The 19,604-nt window shown below is 46.2% G+C and overlaps 2 protein-coding genes across 7 annotated transcripts in view; one reads left to right on the top strand and one right to left on the bottom strand.

Annotated features, from left to right (window-relative positions):
* The first annotated feature begins 3,713 nt into the window (after positions 1-3,713).
* On the top strand, positions 3,714-18,813 carry ECRG4 (ECRG4 augurin precursor). Of its 3 annotated transcripts, XM_055107495.2 has the most exons (6): positions 3,714-3,898; positions 4,756-4,837; positions 11,061-11,275; positions 12,109-12,156; positions 14,149-14,306; positions 18,023-18,813. In XM_055107495.2, exons 3-6 carry the CDS (start codon positions 11,191-11,193, stop codon positions 18,182-18,184), a joined length of 453 nt encoding a protein of 150 aa, XP_054963470.1. In that variant the 5' UTR covers positions 3,714-3,898; positions 4,756-4,837; positions 11,061-11,190; the 3' UTR covers positions 18,185-18,813. The 3 variants fall into 3 exon arrangements, with proteins under 3 accessions (XP_054963470.1, XP_034809499.1, XP_054963469.1); XM_055107494.2 differs by lacking the exons at positions 3,714-3,898; positions 4,756-4,837 and adding an exon at positions 7,148-7,260; XM_034953608.3 differs by lacking the exons at positions 3,714-3,898; positions 4,756-4,837; positions 11,061-11,275 and adding an exon at positions 5,776-6,318.
* UXS1 (UDP-glucuronate decarboxylase 1) overlaps positions 10,120-19,604 on the bottom strand; it is a 118,774-nt gene continuing 109,289 nt past the window's right edge. For all 4 annotated transcript variants that reach the window (XM_034953601.3, XM_034953600.3, XM_063594552.1 and 1 more), the window contains one exon: positions 10,120-11,588. In XM_034953601.3, the coding sequence (XP_034809492.1) occupies positions 11,286-11,588 (303 nt within the window). In that variant the 3' untranslated portion in view covers positions 10,120-11,285. The remainder of the gene's footprint in view (positions 11,589-19,604) is intronic.

The following is a 19,604-nucleotide window of genomic DNA, read 5'->3' as shown; positions in this document are numbered from 1 at the left end:
AGTTTGAAAGAGACTAGAAACTGGCCTCATTCAATGTGTTAATCTGTTTGAATAATGTCATCTCATTTGACCAGAGGACCCTTACAGCTGCGATGGCCATTTATCTCACAACTTCTTTGGCTGTGTCCAGGTCCCCTGGCTGGTAACTTATGATCATACTCACTCATGGGCCACCCCTCCCCATGAGGTCCTGGGCCCTGTGACTCAGGGACCACATCTACCCGTGGGGTCCTGGGCACCTCTTTGCCAATCCCACTCACAGAACCCTTCTGTGAACTAGAGCCTTACATAATAAGAACTTTGTGCTTCTCAATATTTTTTTTAGACTGAAAGGAAATGTTCCCCCTTTCCCTGACTTTGGCTTCAGTTAGTTATTTCAAATGGCAAATGGCACAAGTTATTAAAATTCCAACATGGAAATTTGCTTAATAAACAGGAAAGGAGTTTTGAGGGCCCACCACTGAGCATGAATGTTAACCCTGTGGTTGCCGGCCCGTTGTTTAGGCAGTTTTTGGGCTGGCCTTGGGCAGGGTTCTCCCTCTGTAGTGGGCCTTCTTTGTCACTGTTCCTGGCTGCTGCTGTGAGCTGTTGTTGTATGTACCACATGGTTTTCTAATATCAAACTTAAGAACACAAAATCAGGGTCATATGAAATGATCTCATTTATACATGATTTGTGTAATCATAGATCCACTTTTAGATGACATTTATTCCCTCATCAACTAAATACAGGGTGTTTGGTTCTATGACGTAATTCAAAAAGAAAACAAACAAATTGAGGAGCAAAAACATTAAAATCCAAGGGAGAAAAGAGAAATAAGGCACCAAATACATGTAAGATAGGAAAACATTCAGGGGAGCAGAAGATTTTTGGGCCAGGACCAAACTTTCTTTTGAAAAAAAGAAAGAAAGAAAATGTGGTCCTGGCCCAAACGGAGAAGCAGGGAAAGGCCCTGAAGGAGGTAGCATCAGAGCTTGGTCTTGAAAGGTGGGTAAATGTGGCAGATGAAAGATGTGCACAAATCCTTTGACATCTTCCTCTTGAGAAATAGAATCTATACCCCTCCTCCTGAATGCCTGTAGGTTTTGTGAACTGCTTTGATCAATATAATACAATAGCATTGATTTGTGTCAGTTACCAGGCCAAGACCTAAAAATACTGGCAGCTTCCTCTTCTTGTCTTTTGGAATATCTGATCTTGGAATACTCTCTCTGGGATCCTAAGCCATCATGCTGGAGAGGCCACATGTAGGCACTTCAGTTGACAATCTCAGCTGAGTCAAGCCTTCCAGCTATCCGTCCCAAGGTGCCACACAGGTGAGTGGAGCTGTCTGGGACTCTCAAGTCCAGCCCATCTGCCAGCTGAGTATCATTGATGATCTCTGTCAATACCACATGGAGCAGAAGAACCGCTCACTTGAGCCCTTCTTAAATTCCTGATCTCCAGGATTGTGATCATAATAAAATGGTGGTTGTTCTCTAAGCCTTTAAAACTGGGATCAGTTTTGAAGCAGTGATTGGTAACTGGAACGGTAGGGTTTTGAGTAGCAGAGATAAGGGCCCAAAGGCATCCCAGAGACTAGGAATGTTGTAGGTAAAGCCATGAACCTGTGAAGATGCAGAGAATTGATGCGTGAATTTTGAATTTTGGGGAGATGAGGAAAACTATAGGAAGCATAAGAAAAAAATCACTGTTGTACATGTTTAAGGGCTAAATAGAGAGTCTGAAGGTCTCTGTGTATGTTATGTATTCTTACATATGTATAGCTAATGAAATGTCACTAAGAGTCTATATTTTAAGTTTTTATTATGAAAATGTATAAACATGTACAGAGAATAGCATAATAATCCCCTGTTGTCTCAGTCTGTTTGGGCTGCTATAACAAAATACCATGACCAGGTGACTTATAAACAACAGAAATGGATTTCCCACAATTATGGAGACTGGAAGTCCAAGATGGAGGCACCAGCAGATTTGGTGTCTGGTGGGGGCTCACTTCCTGGCTCATAGATTCACAGATGGCACCTTCTCACTGTGCTCTCACATGTTGGAAGGAAAGAGGGAGTTCACTAGAGGACCCTTTTTAAAGGATACTAATCCCATTCATGCAGGCTCTGCCCTCATGACCCTATCACCTCCTAAAGACCCCACCTCTAATACCATTACTTTGGGGGTTAGGATTTAAACAGATGAAATTTGGGAGGACAGAAACATTCAGACCATAGCTCCCAAACATATAATAATTGGGAGTCAAGGACTGCGTAAGTGGTTTCCTGGCAAAAGAATGATCTCTGTTTGCCAATCTTTTTCCTGAACTATTTTAAGTGAAATCCCATACATTGAATCACTTTATCCACAAAAATTCAGTATATAGTTCTAATAGACAGGGCTTTAAAATTGCAAATACAATACCATTTTCACACCTAAAATATTTAGCAATGTTAAAATGAAGCCCACTCGGCTGTCGAATCTCTCTTACTGCTGGCTCCTTGGAGGCAGAGTCAAGATGGACCCGGCCTTGCTGTGGTTGGTCTCTCTGAGGCCTCTCATAATCAAAGGCAGCTCCGTCTTAGACTCTGCCCCCTTTCCCCTGTGTGCATTCAGCTCATGGCACGCTCGCAGGGTGATGGCACTTCCTACAGTCCTCTATCTGCTATTGCCAGGTATCTGTGAATTGGAAGCCACAGAGGGAGGACCACTGAGGCCCCTGAGGCACGTGGAGGAAGGGAACGCCATGTCTGGACTGTGTTTGAGAAGGTCAGTCTGACAATGTGTGACAATGGTATGTGGAGTGGATTGGAATCCTCTACAGTGAGGGCTCCTGGCCAAAGGAAGGGAGGATCAGAGAGGTGTAACAGCACTGGGTGGGGAGCTCAGAGGCCAGAGGGAGTTTGGTCTGAAAATAATTTCTAACATTTGTTGAGTGCTTACTGTACAACAGGCTCTGTGCATGTGATCTCTTACCCCAGTGTGATAGATAATATTGCCCCCATATTACCTCTGGCCTAGAGAGGACAGGTGATATAATTACACAGTTTGTGCATAATGCAGAAAGAACTGGAACCCAAAGCCCGTGTCCTTAGCTACTGTCACATGGTAGAAACGAAGGTCCTGGGGTTCATTTGGTATGGTATATCAAGGGAGAGAAACTGCATTATTAAACTGAGTGAGGCCAGGTGGAGACTTTAGGAAGCAGGTGTGTTTTGGTGGAGAGCTGAATGAGCTGAGTTACTCTAAGTGCAGTCTGAGGACTACTGGGATCAGCGTTCTCTAGGAGCCAATAAAAACAAAATGGAGACAGCTGGGCCCCACCCAAGACCTACGTCATTCCAGGGGATTTGACTCAGAAATCTGCACTAACAAGCTCCTTGGGATTTTCAGACTAAGTTTGAGAAACACTGGAATGAAAAATCAGACCAGACTCAGCAGCGGGAGAAAGGAGGGTCTTGTACATTAAAGGGGTGACAAATTTAAGTGACTAGTAAGAAAAGGACCTTTAATAGTGTCTCACATGTAGCTAGCATTTTATAAGTGCTACAGACTGAATTTTTGTGTCTCCCCTAAATTCATACATTAAATCCTAATTCCTGAAGTGAGGTGTTAGGAGGTGGGGCCTTCGGGAGATGATCAGGTACTGAGGATGGATCCCTCATGAGTGGGATTTGTGACCTCATAAAAGAGCCCCAGAGAGCTCCCTCACCCCTTCTACCGTATGAGGACACAGCAAGAAGGTGCCATCTAGGAAGCAGGAAGCAGGGCCTGACCAGACACCAAATCTGCTGGGGCGTTAGTCTTGGATTTCCAGCCTCCATAACTGCGCAAAATCCATTTCTGTTGCTTATAAGCTACCCAGCTTACGGGATTTTGTTTAGCAGCCCAAATGGACTAAGACAATAAGTAAATATCGTTGAACAAATAGACAGATGAAAAGGAACTTAGATATCAGCATAAGAACTGACATAGTGTCTCCAGGCTGAACACATGAGTTTAGCGGCCCCTCTGAAGGCAGAGTGAGATGCTCCCTGCTACAGAAAACTCTCTGATCATATCCCGATTAAGTGAAGATAATTTTTTTTTTGAGATAGTGTCTTGCTTTGTCACCCAGGCTGGAGTGCAGTGGCGCAATCTCAGCTCACTGCAACCTCGGCCTCCTGGATTCAAGTGATTCTCCTGCCTCAGCCTCCCAAGTAGCTGGGACTACAGGCACGCGCCACCATGCCTGGCTAATTTTTGTATTTTTGTAGAGAGGGAGTTTCACCATGTTGACCAGGCTGGTCTCAAACTCCTGACCTCAAGTGATCTGCCCTCCTCAGCCTCCCAAAGTGCTGGGATTACAGGCGTGAGCCACCATGATCCCCCTTAAGTGAAGAGAATTTGTCATATTAGAAGTAGATATTGGTAGCAATTTGGGGTAAGGGGGATGATCTCCACAGGATAAATAAGATTACAGCCATTATGTTTAATGTATGTTCTAAACCAATCCAAACAGAATATTGGCTTTTTATGTGCTTTGATTTTTCTTTGTAATGATAAATTTCTTGTCCTCAGGCAAAAGTAAATATATGCCTAGTTACTTTTAAAACTCCTATCCCCTATTCTACAGTTTCCTCAAGGGTTTAGAAGCACTTCCCCAAGATAGCTAGATGTGTAACATTATCCTTCTGATTCTCTCTGACACCCTGGGCAGTATCGTTATTTAACTCAGACCCACTTCGCACTTTTTTCTTTGGTCGGCCACCATCTGTCTTTACTAGCTCAATGTTAGAAGTCTTCTTTCTCCTTCCTGCTGGAGAAATTCAACTGCATTGCATGGAGAGCTAATTATATGGAGAGACAGTAAGTGCTTACCACTGGAGGGTATAAAAATACCGGCCGGTGTGGTGGCTCACACCTGTAATCCTAACACTTTGGGAGGCCGATGCGGGTGAATCATTTGAGTTCAGGAGTTCAAGACCAGCCTGGCCAACATGGTAAAATCCCTTCTCTACTAAAAATACAAAATTAGCCGGGCCTCATGGCACATGCCTTGTAATCCCAGCTACTCAGGAGGCTGAGGCAGGAGAATCGCTTGAACCCTGGAGGCAGAGGTTGCAGTGACTGAGATCCCATCACTGCACTCCAGCCTGGGCAACAAGAGTGAAACTCTGTCTCAGGGAGGGGAAAATAAGTGAGAACCTTGGTGAAGGAAAGAGGTAATCAGCTCAGTTCAGGGCAGATCTGAGATGGGAAGACAGGAAAGGTAATCTCACATCACCATCCTTTTGTAGCCCAGGCCTGGAGAGAATAATTAGGTGACCCGCTCAGAGTCCGTTGGGATAAAGTTGTTCTAGTTTTTGTTCACTACGCCGCCTTTCACGTGTCCTCTACATTTGAACAGGCCAGTTACTGGGATGCAGTTCTGCGTTTCCCTTGGGTCTCACCTTAACATCGCTCGCTGAAGTGTGCCCGGATTACAGAGCGGGCAAAGGGAAGCAGTGGTTTTGCTCACAGCTGCAGGGCACCAGGTTCCTGGTTTCTCAATGGCTTTTCTATTGGAGAAGTTTGGGTGAGAAGATTTCCTGGACTGCAGCTCTGAACCCAGACTGTGGAGTCTTTCAAAATATCTCAAAAACAGCCCCGCCTAAGGCATCCTTAAGAGCAGCTCTGAACTAAGGAAATTCCAAAGCCCACTTTACAAACCAGGCAGAAGCAAGGCCCCCAAGCAGGGAGGGAGGGAGATAGGGAAGAAACGGGTGAGGAGTAAGGGGAACAGTGGCGCGGCTGGGGCGGGCGGAGGAAGTGGGGGAGCCAAGGAGACACCCCAGCGCTGGGATCCGGCAAGTCCTCCCTCTGAGTGGCCAGGGGGCCTCGTCCCTTCTCCCGATGCCTTCTGCCCTTCCCTGGGTCTCCGGAACCCAGCTTGTCCTAACCGCTTTCGCTGCGGGCAGCGCTGGCCACGCGGCCCCCGCCGCCGGCGGTTCTCCGTGGCCAAGCATCCTTGGCCTTGGAGCCCAGGGGCTGCGTTCCCCTTGGGGCCGGGGCGGGAGCGAGGACCTCGGCGGTACTCGCCCGTGCGCTGGGCGCAGCCGCTTGGCCCTCAGCCCTCTGGCGCGGCGCCCACCCGCTGGGTCCCGCCCCGGCAGCGACGCAGGGATAACCCGCGGCCGCGCCTGCCCGCTCGCATCCCTCTCCCGCGCCCAGTTCTCCCTCGCAGCGGCTCGAAGTGCGCCCCTCGCCCTCCTGCTCGCGCCCCGCCGCCATGGCCGCCTCCCCCGCGCGGCCTGCTGTCCTGGCCCTGACCGGGCTGGCGCTGCTCCTGCTCCTGTGCTGGGGCCCAGGTGAGCGGGGCGATGCCAGGCTGATTGATAGCGGCACCAGGGGTTGGCCCCGTGTGGCGCTTCCAGGGTGCCCGGGGAGAGCGATCGGTGATGGGGTGGCGGCGTAGGGACCCATCCTTAGCCTAGGCAGGGCCAAGGGGGTGGTAGAGGACCGGGTCTGGGGTTTTGCACTCGCACAAGTGCGAAGTGGTGAGCTTGTGAGGGTGGAGAGAGTACCGGGGTCAAGGGGAGGGTCTCAGATCTCCCGGGCAACCTTGGGCAAGGAGGGCCAGGCGTCCGGAAGGGTGGGCAAGTAGTGTTTCGGGGCTTAACGTAAGGGGCAAAGGGGTTGTGGGGGCTTTACGCAGCTGGTAACCCAGAGGAGGCAAATGGCACCATCACCGCCATTCCCTTCCAGGCAGTCGCTTGGCAACCAAGTTCACTTGCGCTTCCCAGCTGGGTCAAGTTGCAATTTGCAAAGCCGGGCACAGGCCTCACACCCCAGAGAGGGGAAAGGCTCTTAAAGGAGTAATGCTTAATCTTTCCTGCTTCGTGGAGCTCCCAGCGAATCGGTTGAAAACTCAAATTCTCCGCTCGCTCTCTGTAAAGCGTGCATTCACACGCACACCCAGAATGATGGGTGCTCCGATATCTGAACGCTGGGCTCCACAGGCCCCACTTTAGGAACCATAATCTGAAGCCGTGGTTTGTCCTGAGTTACCACCTTCACTGGGTAGGAGGAACATTTATGGTTCACAAGTGGCCTCAAGGACACATGACTGCCTTTGAAGCTTACAACTAGGGGAGGCAGGGATTGTGACCTCAGAGTTACTGGTGTATGAAGTGACTTGCCCAAGAGCCTGAGACTGGCGCTGTCCCACTGCAAAGCAGCTGGGCACTGCCTAATGTAAAAGGGAGGCTCACTCGATTGCTCGGTTTCTGTATTTTGCTCATTCAAAACAGGTATGGAAACTGAACTCGAGGTGAGAAGAGGCAGGGGACATTCAGTAGGAGCCCTGGGATGGAGCCCCGGGGTTGCTAAAACAGCAGGAGAGGTGGTGGGGTCTGTTCAGGTGGGGAGGATTATTGTTCCACCTTAGAATCACAGGCGAAGCTAATCAGTCATTTCCCATTGTGTGGTTTACCTGCCTCCCACTCTTTGTTCTTGCCATTTTAAGAAGCACATCTGGGCCGGCCTTGGTGGCTCATACCTGTAATCCCAGCACTTTGGGAGGCCGAGGGGGGCAGATCACCTGAGGTCGGGGGTTCAAGACCAGCCTGACCAACATGGAGAAACCCCGTCTCTACTAAAAATGCCAGACGTGATGGCACATTCCTGTAATCCCAGCTACTCGGGAGGCTGAGGCAGGAGAATTGCTTGAATCTGGGAGGAGGAGATTGCGGTGAGATCGTGCCATTGCACTCCAGCCTGGGTAACAAGAGTGAAACTCCGTCGCAAAATAAAAAAAGAAATAAATAAAAGAAGAAGAAGAAAAAAGCACATCTGAATAAGTCAAGTGAGCACTGGCTACAAGCCATTTATTTTCTGGACTTGTATTTTATTTAGTGTATACCAATAACTCAGTGATAGAAGTCAGTTAAAATATCATCACCGAGCTGGGATGTGAAAGTTCTTATACAGTGAAAATATTTTTTTTTTTTTTTTGAGATGGAGTTTTGCTCTTGTTGCCCAGGCTGGAGTGTAATGGCGTGACCTTGGCTCACTGCAACCTCCGCCTCCCAGGTTCAAGCGATTCTCCTACCTCAGCCTCCCGAGTAGCTGGAATTACAGGCATGTGCCACCACGCCCAGCTAAGGTTTTTGATTTTGTTTTGTATTTTTAGTAGAGATGGGGTTTCTCCATGTTGGTCAGGCTGGTCTCAAACTGCCGACCTCAGGTGATCCACCAATCTTGGCCTCCCAAAGTGCTGGGATTACAAACATGAACGACCATGCCCAGCCTACAGTGAAAATCTTTATGTAATCCCAAAGGTGACTCTTTACGCCACCTCCAAACTTTTTTTTTTTTTTTGAGACAGGGTCTCACTTTGTTGCCCAGGCAGGAGTGCAGTGGTGTGATCATAGCTCACTGCAGCCTTGATCTCCTGGACTCAAGCAATCCTCCCACCTCAGCCTCCTGAGTAGATGGGACTACAGGTGTGTTGACTCCACGCCTGGCAATTTTTTTTTTGCTTTTAATTTTTAGTAGAGATGAGTCTCACTATGTAGCCCAGGCTGGTCTCGAACTCCTGGGCTCAAGTGATGCTTCTGCCTCGGCTTCCCAAAGTGCTAGGATTATAGGCTTGAACCACCACGCCCTTCCTCACTCACAAACATTTAATAAAGAAAATGACCGTGACCCCTTCTTGATCAATTTATTAATATTAAGCACCTTCAAAGGAGCATTTTGCAGCTCTGAATTTGCTGGGAGAGCTAATGCTAGGCAACTGGATTGGATAAATTAAGGAGTGCTTATTATTGCAGCCTCGAATGAACAACTGATGATATTGGGTGAAAAATCCTTAATACAGAAAAAAATCACAGCTATTCTATTGTTCCTTATCCTTTTCCTCAAACAAATTTAGTGTAGTGTCCAGTTATATGTACTGATATGGAGTTTAGTGTATAGTACCTGGCACAGCAGCAACATTCATAATTCATAATTTGGGACTTATTTGTGCTTTTCCATCTATAGCTAAGGTTTGGCGAGGCTCTCATTTCTGGAGTAATAGTGACATACATTTGCTGCAAGAAATTGCAGCCTCATCGCAAATGCCTACACCCAGTGTCTATTTCAACATCAGACCACATTTCATTCATTAATTGTTAAGCACTTTCACAGAAGGCAAACAGATGGAGGGGCCATACTTAATTCTGTATGCACTACCCTGTGAGCTGTTAGAGACTGACAGATGTTAAGACATTAATGAATGCTATTATTAGTGCCAAGGAACATATCTGTCTCCCTTGGCAAATATTTTCATAGATTTCTTCATTGAATTTAAGTTTGGAAGGGAAGTAGAGCGTTTAACAGTAGTCCTACCCCCATCTAATTAGAAAATCCCCTCTACAGTAGCCTGGTCAAGTGCTCATCTTTGTTTATTTATGCTCAGACGCCTCCAGCAACTCTTAATCTCAAACCCCCCAAGGCCATTTGTCCCATCTTGGGTGGCTGTCTGTCTGGGCGTTAGAAACCTTACTTCATGCCCTAACCTATGGCCCAGTGGCCCCCCAAAGTGTTGGCTCTCCTCCCACAAGTTTCCTTCCTCCCTTCCTTCCTTCCTTCCTTCTTTCTTTCTCTCTCTCTTTCTTTCTTTTTTTTTTCTGAGATAGAGTCTCTCTCTGTCACCCAGAATGGAGTGCAGTGACGCTACCTTGGTTCACTGCAACTTCTGTCTCCCAGGTTCAAGTGATTCTCCTGCCTCAGCCTCCTGAGTAGCTGGGACTACAGGCATGCACCACCACACTAGGCTAATTTTTTGTATTTTTAGTAGAGACGGGGTTTCACCAAGTTGACCAGGCTGGTCTCAAACTCCTGATCTCAGGCGATGCGCCTGCCTTGGCCTCCCAAAGTGCTGGGCTTACAGGTATGAGCCACCACACCCAGCTCCACAAGTTTTATTTCTCTAGGTTAAACACCTAAATTCCTTTAATTTCTTCTCATATAACACATGTTTGGGCACTAGTCCTCTCTGGACACTCTCCTTTGACCACAACTCCGGTTTTTCTATGACCTTCTTCAAGTGAGATGATGTGAACTGAACTAAATAGTAGAGGGGAGATCTGTTCAGAGCTGTGATGGAACAGCGACAGGACAGTTACTTTCTTTTTATAAGTATCCTTTATTAAACAGCCTAAGATTGCAATTGCTTTTTAAACAACTACATCACTATAGACCGACTTGAGCACAGACAACAAAAACCACTGCAGCTCTCCCACAGGCTGCTATGCACTACGCCGATATCTTAGCTCGCCACCCAGCAGACTCCCAGCTCTCATAGGGAAGGTGTGAGGGAAACCACCACCTCTCCTCCCTGGCCCTTCAGTGTGGTCCCTAGAGATCTTATGAAGCCATTTCCATGCCATTAAACCTCAAAAAATTGGGAGGCCATGTAATTTATCATCCAAGCTGAAACACTTTTGAGAGCAAAAGGAGGCACTATCATTAATTTACAAGGACAAGAGGTATATACCAGGGCTGTTCCTGGACAGCCAGAAAGTGTGGCCACCCTACCCGTGAATTAGAAGGGAGGCACTTAGCAGGAAATAGACTTAATAAGTTCTAGCAGGTTCCCCGTCCCATCCCAGAGGGCAGGCCAGCAGGCTCCCTGGATGGCCCAATGACTCTGAAGGCAGCTAGGTAGCACTTTAATCAAATGCTACAGGAGGCTAGTAGGTTAGGTGCCTGCTTACGGACCATGGGTGTGCTAAGTGACTTGGGCTGAGAGGCATTCAAATTCAAAATTTGTAAACACTGGGTATGCTAATAAAATGCAACCTCTGGTAGGGCAGCCAGCTTGTGACTCTTGTTTATGGATATATTTTTCGCCCCATCTCCATAGTAAATTCTTTATGCAGAGGTTCTCTTTGAAAACATTTATTTTTTCCCCCAGCTTTATTGATGTATAATTCACAAACAAAGCAGGCATTCTTAATTTTATTTGGGTCACAGACACTTTTAAGAGTCTGGCAAAATCTATGGTTCCTATTCCCAGAAAACTGTGCCTTGGCAGATGCAAACGCAATTTTACATGCCTTTCTAGACCCCTGGAGCCTGTCCGTGGAAGGAGAGGCTAAGAACCCTGCTGAGAAAGTGGTCACCATTACCTCCATCCTGGGGCCTGACTCCAGTTCCTTACACCCGAAGATGCTCTACTCACTACTTACGATGTCATGCAACAGTTAAGGGTCAGAGGCTTCCATAGGTCTGCAAGCCAGTTCGCTGGGTGGAGGCGTGTGTTCTATCAGGCCAGACAAGGTATTTTCTATTAAAAATGATTGAGCTGATCAGAAACACTTTTAAAAGTGAATACAAATAACAGCAAGTGGTACAAATCATACTTGATTTTAGGGTGATCTGGGCAAGCTACAAAACTGGGCTGCACTTTTAGAGAGCAAAGGCAAGTTCCCCAGTGTGTGGGAGCCTCACTCCCATTTCTGCCTGCCTCTGTCTTCACATGGGTGACCTCTGTGGATCCTCTCTTCTTCTTATAAAAACACCAGTCACTGGATTTCTGTCCATCTAAATCCCGTATGATAACATCTTGAGACCCTCTCAGTGATGGGTAAGGCTGTAAAAAAAAAAAAAAAAAAAAAAAAAAGAAAGAAAGAAAGAAAAGAAAATTAAAAAAAAATAAAAATCTTGAGATCCTTAATGGATTATATCTGAAAAGACCCCATTTCCAAATAAGCTCACATTCAGGGGTTTCTGGTGGATAGGGGTTTCGGGAGGACACTATTCACTATTCAACGTATTACACCATGAAGTGAAAATTTGCAGGAAGATGCGCTTGACAGATGGCTGCGCCTCACAGTAAGACACAGGGCTAAAAGAACAGCATCACTCCGACTAGCTCAAATAGTGATACCCTTGGTCGGCTGTGGTCATTATCACCAGTATTAGCCATGGGCAGCCTGAATTGTTTGTCCTGCAGGACAGGGAATACAGCAAGCATTAAATACTGTGATGTTACCTAGTTGCCAAATCAAGGCAGGGGCCCGCAGTTCTTTTCTCCCACTCTGATTTTTGCATTTGATAAATTGAAGGGAGCAGTATAACTCTGATATGGCTTTCAATTTTCATTCCTTTAGGTGGCATAAGTGGAAATAAACTCAAGCTGATGCTTCAAAAACGAGAAGGTAAATATACCCCAAATGGATAAGGGATGCATTCTTAACTGGATGGAAATGAAATGGCAATATGGATTGTGCTCACTGGAGTCTTGTATTTGGAAAATCAAAAGTGTTTACTCCTTAAAAGGTTAGCAGATATGAAGGGCTTATTCTGTGGGTATGTGGTGTGGTATTTTATTAGATAAATATTATTGCCAGTAAATGTCTGAAGGTTATTTTTCTGAAACCTGTCAGTGTGGACTCAAAAATAAAAGAAACAGTAGTACAGTGCTAATTGCATGCTATTTATTTTAGGACCATGGAGCACTTTAGAGACTATCTTTGGAACACATAATCCTCAGTTGGTGGGGCAGGCGTGGAACAGCAGTGTTGCGGTAGTCCGTGTATCCAAAGAGCTCTTGGGGAAGGGTTTCAAACAGGAAAGCCTTTCTTGTTATTAGCCTCTGTTTTGAATAATGCATCTAAGATAAATGTGACAGCAACAAAATATAGAAATTGAACAGTCTGGGGGTCACAACACACAGGTTCTGGACCTGCTGTAATCAGATCAGGGGGATCAATTGTGGGGTCTCGTGAATGTCATTTTCCCTCTCCCAACTTTCATCTCTATCTGTAAAATTAAGAATCCCTTAGAAATGAAAAAGTGTGACCACACTTCTGATGTGACCATTTAGTCAGTTATTCTTTCCCTCCTAGTTTATGGGGGATTCTAGCAGGCTGAACTTCCTCCCTGAAGTGGGGTCCTTAGTCATTCTTCCCACACTCCCCAGTTGCTGCTCAGGGGCCCTCCCACGGGTGGCTGGAGAACAGGCTTGGGGCGGTCCCAGCATCTTTTCCTGGGTTTCCAGCCACCCAAGAAGCCCTGGTCCACCCCCAATCTCTGAGGCGGCTCAGAGGGTCCCCTCCCTATGCTGTGTGGTGGCCAGAGCCTCACCTCACGGATGCCCAGGGATCAACAACGCCCTCACAGAGCCAGTTTGTCATAGGTGAGCAAGCTGCTGAGGTAGTCACAACTCCTAGGTGTGCATCCCGCAGCCTTGACTCAGTTCAAATCAAGAAACACATATTGAGCACCTACTGTGTACAAAACAGTGTTACAATCCCTGAAGTGACTGTAAACAAACAAACAAAAAACCCTGCTGGTATTTATCCATATGACCAACGAATGCACCAGGCCTGCATTTCCATGATCCTGTGCATTTTTCCTAACGTCATCGAGAGGGACTGTCCACCCACTTTTATAGATACGGGGACAGAGGCTGAAAACGTGACAGCAGGAGAAAAACGCCTAATGGCACAGTGGCTTCCTCGAGCACATCCTGCGGAAGTGGTTCCATTTCAACAATTGAGACTGTGATGGAAAGACATTAGCAGCAGCAGTGTGAGGGTGCGGGTCAGTATCCTGCATCAATGGTCAGACTGTGAGGCGCAGAGAGGCACTGGCTTAAGGGGATTCTGTGTCCCAGCAGCCTGGTGTGAGAATCAGCTGTACTGTTGGGCAGGGTCTGGTCCCTGCTCACCCGGGGCTCATCATTCCAGTTCCTTTTTCTTACATAATCTCCTGAGCCAAGCACAACCCTCTTGTGTTGGCATATGCAATGGACATGCCCGTACACCTGTGTGGCACTAGATATCCAGTCTGTTTCCTGAATGCGGAGCCTGAGGGGTGGGCCACTTGCCCCTGGGAAAGGCCTGGGTCCTGGGAGCGAGTGGGCTGCAGGAGATGAGCTGAATTTCATTTCTACCCTGAGGACCTAGAGGTTGAAGTTTAGTCCATGCCCCTTTACAGGGTTGTACCAAATAGCACTTACTAACAGGAAGCATGGTGACAGAATCTACGAGGCTGTGTCACATTGTCACATGCAAATAAGAATGAAGTTGAGAGTCAAAACCCTCCTACACATGGTGGTGGGGGATGGGATGTATAACAGGGATTCACCGCAAGTGAGGAAGGAAATCATTCTTTGTGCTTTGGGGATGGGGAATTGATGATTTCAGCACCTGTTCCAACTAAGACTAAAGTGGCCGTTGATGAGAATAAAGCCAAAGAATTCCTTGGCAGCCTGAAGCGCCAGAAGCGGCAGCTGTGGGACCGGACTCGGCCCGAGGTGCAGCAGTGGTACCAGCAGTTTCTCTACATGGGCTTTGACGAAGCGGTAGGTGTTGCCTCCGGCTGCAGGCCTGGCTTCCACAGGGCAGGGTGGCAGGGAGGAGGCCTGGCTCGGGGAAATAGGAAGCAGAAAATTCAGCTTTGCTGTTCATTCCTAGAGTAAGAGCCCCATCATATGCCAAGTGCTATCAGGCACTGGATCATGTTACCTATGGTGTAAGGGCGATGGCTGGAAGTTTCCACCAGGGTACATTCAGGAGGCAGAACCCACGGCAGTCATGAACCAAAACAGCGGGGACCTAGATTCATCGAGAATCTGACTTTCTCGGGAACCCTTTTAACGTGGCTGAACAGTTTTGCCAGGGTATCCTTAAAATAACTCACAATCCCCCAAAACCTATTAACTTTTAACTTGAAGACTGTCAGAAACAACAGGGATGCCAGGATCTATGATGATAATGAAAAGAGATGAAAAGGGACCTGTAAAGAGAGGATGGGTCTTAGTAGAGGTTTTGGGGAAAATTTGTCAATGCACTTATAGGAAAAGATGGTTTACAGTTCATGCGCCTAGATGGCATTGGTGGACGTATTCATTGAATGAAAGACAAAGAGTTTATAATCTTAGGCTCCCAGCTGGGGTGCATGTGGAGGTGAGACGGCAGCCCATGGAAGTCATAGATGCGGCCGCATGGGCATCCATCCATGGTGACTGAGGAGGCTGAGCTCCCTGTGTGAGACGTAAAGGGGGGACCTGTGGCCTGTGCTGCCCCACCAGGGAGCAGATGGGCTTTTCATGGGCAGGACCTCCAAATGGGCAGTTGGATGTGTTTTTCAAAATGGGCACATGATTCATTTAGACGGTGTATACACAATACTGCAGTAGGTGAAGAAAAAACTAAACCCCTTAGACATATCATTTTTAATGGCTACATAAAATGAAATCATGTGGCTATACCAAAATTTCCTTCACATTTCCAACCATTGGACATATTACTTGTTCCCTAAGTGTCTTTTTGCTTTTTTTTTCTTTTTCTGTGCAAATAGGTAAACATGTATAGCCAAACTCTGAGCCAAGCATGATTCTAAGTACTTAGAGGTACGAACTTACTTCACATTCACAACAACCCAAAAGGCAGGTGCTATTATTTGCATCTCTGTACAGTTTGCCTTTTACTTAGACCACATTCTTCCCAGTGAGGTTCCTGGGGCAAGGGTGGAATCACATTTAAGTATCTCTGAGTATTGTCAAATTGCACATTCCTGTGAGTCACATGTAAGAGCAAGTTTTCTGGAATCTTCAGCAGCATCTGGTGTTCTCATTGAAAATTAAAAATATATGTTTGCTTACTTGATAGATAAAAATGCTATATCCTCTTCCAGTAATTTGCATTTCTTTGATGACCATCATTAAAATGGGCATTAGGAGTTTAACATGCAGGGACGGGCATGATGGCTCATGCCTGTAATCCCAGCACTTTGGGAGGCCAAGGCAGGTGGATCACCTGAGGTCAGGAGTTCAAGACCAGCCTGGCCAACAGGGCAAAACCCCGTCTCTACTAAAAATACAAAAAATTAGCCAGGTGTGTGGCTCACGCCTGTAGTCTCAGCTACTCAGGGGGCTGAGACAGGAGAATCCCTCGAACCTGGGAGGCGGAGGTTGCTGTGAGCTGAGATCACACCACTGCACTCCAGCCTGGGCGACAGAATGAGACTCTGTCTCAAAAAAGAAAAAAAAAAGAGTTTAACATGCAGAAACTGCTCAAATAATGTCAGGTGTAAAAACCAGAATAAAGATGAGGATCAAACAAGATTACAGTAACTTAATATGCATTAAAAAGAGTACAATGACTACATCCAAGTGTCATTAGTGGTCTCTGGCAAAGGAATATGATCTCTTTCTATGCTCTTCTCTCACATACAGATTTTAAAATCTTAGTCTATATTATTTCTGTATTCATCAAACATTTTAAACAATTTTTTGAAAATACATATTTAAGCTAAAACTGCAAGCAAACTTGTAAAATGAGAGGCCAGGCACAGTGGCTCACGCCTGTAATCCTAGCACTTTGGGAGGCCGAGATGGGTGGATCACCTGAGGTCAGGAGTTGGAGACCAGCCTAGCCAACGTGACAAAACCCCGTCTCTACTAAAGATACAAAAAAGTTAGCCAGGCATGGTGGCGGATGGCTATAATCCCAGCTACTCGGGAGGCTGAGGCAGGAGAATCGCTTGAACCTGGTCGGGGGCGGAGGTTGCAGTGAGCCGAGATCACGACACTTCACTCCAGCCTGGGTGAAAGAGTGAAACTCCCTCTTAAAAAATAAATAAATAAATAAAATAAAATGAGAAAACCCAAGAGGCAAGATTGTTTCACCATGGCCAAAAGTGTTGTATTATGGGAGAAGCAAAACTAGAGATGGAGCCAAAGAAGTCGGTGTCCTCCTTCCCAAGGCAGAGGCAGAGGTGGGCTCAGATGATTCAGACCCCAGGTATAGAGAATGGCAGTGAGAAACTGGAATCACGCTCTTTAGCCCAGCACTAGCTGGCCCACTACCCACCAAGAGTGGATGACCACTGAGCCCCAGAGACCACAGACACGGGCTAGGCTGGGGATTCCAGCCTCACAAAGTTCTCAATATTAATTAATGTTCATTGGCAGTCTTGTTAAAATAACAACAGGTTGCTGAGTCCCAAACATCAGAAAGTTCCATGCAGGAGGCATGGAGTGGCTGGTGCCTGAGAACCTGCATTTGTGATTTGGATGTTGGGGTGCATGGGCCACGCTTGGAGAAAAACTGGCCCTGCACCCCAATGGCATGACCCGTTCACCCAGCCCATCTGTCATCTCCCTGCCTTTTTGCTCTCACACTAAATCTCTTGCCATGTCCTGAGCATCAGCACACGAGTCCTAGTCTAAATTAATCTTGCACCTTCACCACCACCAAAGAAAAATTAGTCTCTCCTTTAAAAAAAATGTATTAATAGCCAAGATCAGTTGCCCAAACCAAAACCTGAGCATCATTCTACACTACTTACTCAGCTTTAGCTTCTCTATCCCTTTTATTATCTGCAACTGTCTCTTCTCATATCTGTCACTCAGGAACAGTAGGCTTCTTGAAGGCACAGACTCTGTTTTTGGCAGCCCTCCAGTGCCCAGCACAGGGCATGACACACAGTGCCCATCTCAAAGCATTTGCAGAATAAATAAATGCATCTGTGTACACTCTAACCAACAACACAGGTATAAGAAGAGTCACCATCAAATGTACCCCCAGTTCTCTGCCCTGGCACTATAATAGGCCAATGCAGTGGTTGATCTAACTCAGGCAACATTTATTAAGCATCTACTACATGCAGTATAAAGGGCCAGGCACAGGAATGGGGTAGGAAGATAAGACAGTGTTTGCCACAGTGAGATGTGGTCTGAGGGTCAGGCCAAGTTGTTATGGTATTTGGGCACCTGTCCATTTGATTTACCAAGAGAGAGAAAAACATTTAAGTCTGGAGTACACTTAGCAAATATTTTACAAAAGTTTGCAAAGGTATGGGCCTGCACTCCTTTGGGAAAAGATAGCTTTTATCAGAGTGAATACTGCTGACTGTTTTGGCCTCTGAGCACAAGAATACGGTAACAGGGAGTTACTAAGCGTTGTTAATCGTTGAAGAAAAACCACCATGGAGAAAAGCCATAGGTAAGATTAGGTCTTAGGGGACTGCGTGCCCTTAAATCCATTCTCTATCATTCTCTCTCTTTTCCTCCAGAAATTTGAAGATGACATCACCTATTGGCTTAACAGAGATCGAAATGGACATGAATACTATGGCGATTACTACCAACGTCACTATGAAGAAGACTCTGCAATTGGTCCCCGGAGCCCCTACGGCTTTAGGCATGGAGCCAGCGTCAACTACGATGACTACTAACCATGACTTGCCACACGCTGTACAAGAAGCAAGTAGCGGTTCTCTTCATGTATCTCCTAATGCCTTACACTACTTGGTTTCTGATTTGCTCTATTTCAGCAGATCTTTTCTACCTACTTCGTGTGATCAAAAAAGAAGAGTTAAAACAACACATGTAAATGCCTTTTGATATTTCATGGGAATGCCTCTCATTTAAAAAATAGAAATAAAGCATTTTGTTAAAAAGAAAAGTCTTAGAATTCATTTGGGTGCAAATTAAGCTGGTGACATTTCTCGTTCCCTTGATGTTTTGAAGTTGCATCTGAGAGGCACCTCTCTGTTATCACCGTGAGCTTCCTCACCACCACCCAGGCAGACCACGGGACTGAGTGAGAGGTCTTCAGTTTGTTAGAACACAGTCTACATGAAATGCAAGGCATACGATCAGCAAGAAAAGCTAGTTGAAAGTAACCTGTGGTTACAGAACGTGGAGGATTCCAATCATTTGACAGAAAACCCTTCTGGTTCTGAGCTACAGCTGGACCTGTTTAATGTTACCATCCAGGAAATGAAGGGCAACAGAAAAAAACCTGAAATTTGGTTGATTTCAGAGCCACAGTTATCTAAAAAATAAAACCTTGTTCCATGAATTTAAGACATATTTAAGAATATTCTTTGCATTGTAAACAACCTGAGTGAATGAAAGAAAAGGTGGTATTTGGGTGAGGAGACGGAGGATAAGAAGACGGGGGAGGTGAGTGAAGAATCTGAGCCTTTGCTGATAGGAAGGGGTCTGGTCCCAGACGATGCAGAACTGCAGGGGGTGAGGTGGGGGAGGAGATTAACAGCATGAGGGGGGCAACTCAGAATGGGTCTTAGACTTTTGTATGTCACAGACTCCTCTGACAGTCTGAAAGCTTTTTGCTCTTTTCCTCAGAAAAATTACATGCAATTTTGCAGATAGCCTCTGAAACTCACCCCCATTCACAAACCCTGTGTAATCAATAACCCTAGGCCCAGTAGGAAGCACTGGATTCAGAGCAGCGGTGTTACAGACAATCATAAACAAAGGTCATTCTTTTCTTCTTGGGGATTCATACAAATTAAAATTGTAGTAAAATATACATGAAAGTTACCCTTTTAAGCATTTTCGGGTGTACAATTCAGTGGCTAAGTATATTCACATTGTGCAACCATCACTACCGTCCGTCCATCTCTGGAACTTTTTTATCTTCCCAAACTGATACTGTATCCTTTAAAAACTAACTCCCCATTTCTACCCCCAACCCCTGGCAACCCCCATTCTACTTTCAGTCTCTATGAATGTCCACTCTAGGGACTTCATATAAGTAGTGTAATACAATATTTGTCTTTTTGTGTCTGGCTTATTTCACTTAGCTTAATGACCTCAAGTTTCATCCATGTTGCAGCATGTGTCAGA

Source organism: Pan paniscus, chromosome 12 (assembly GCF_029289425.2).
Source record: "Pan paniscus chromosome 12, NHGRI_mPanPan1-v2.0_pri, whole genome shotgun sequence".
Taxonomy (NCBI): Eukaryota; Metazoa; Chordata; class Mammalia; order Primates; family Hominidae; genus Pan; species Pan paniscus.
This window is presented reverse-complemented; position numbering and strand designations above follow the sequence as displayed.

Excerpts from the sequence above, each read along its gene's own strand:
- ECRG4 (XM_055107495.2), top strand. The coding sequence starts at position 11,191 with ATGCAACAGTTAAGGGTCAGAGGCTTCCATAGGTCTGCAAGCCAGTTC. Across the intron at positions 11,276-12,108 it reads GTTCTATCAGGCCAGACAAG|GTGGCATAAGTGGAAATAAA; the intron begins GTATTTTCTATT and ends TCATTCCTTTAG. Across the intron at positions 12,157-14,148 it reads GATGCTTCAAAAACGAGAAG|CACCTGTTCCAACTAAGACT; the intron begins GTAAATATACCC and ends TGATGATTTCAG.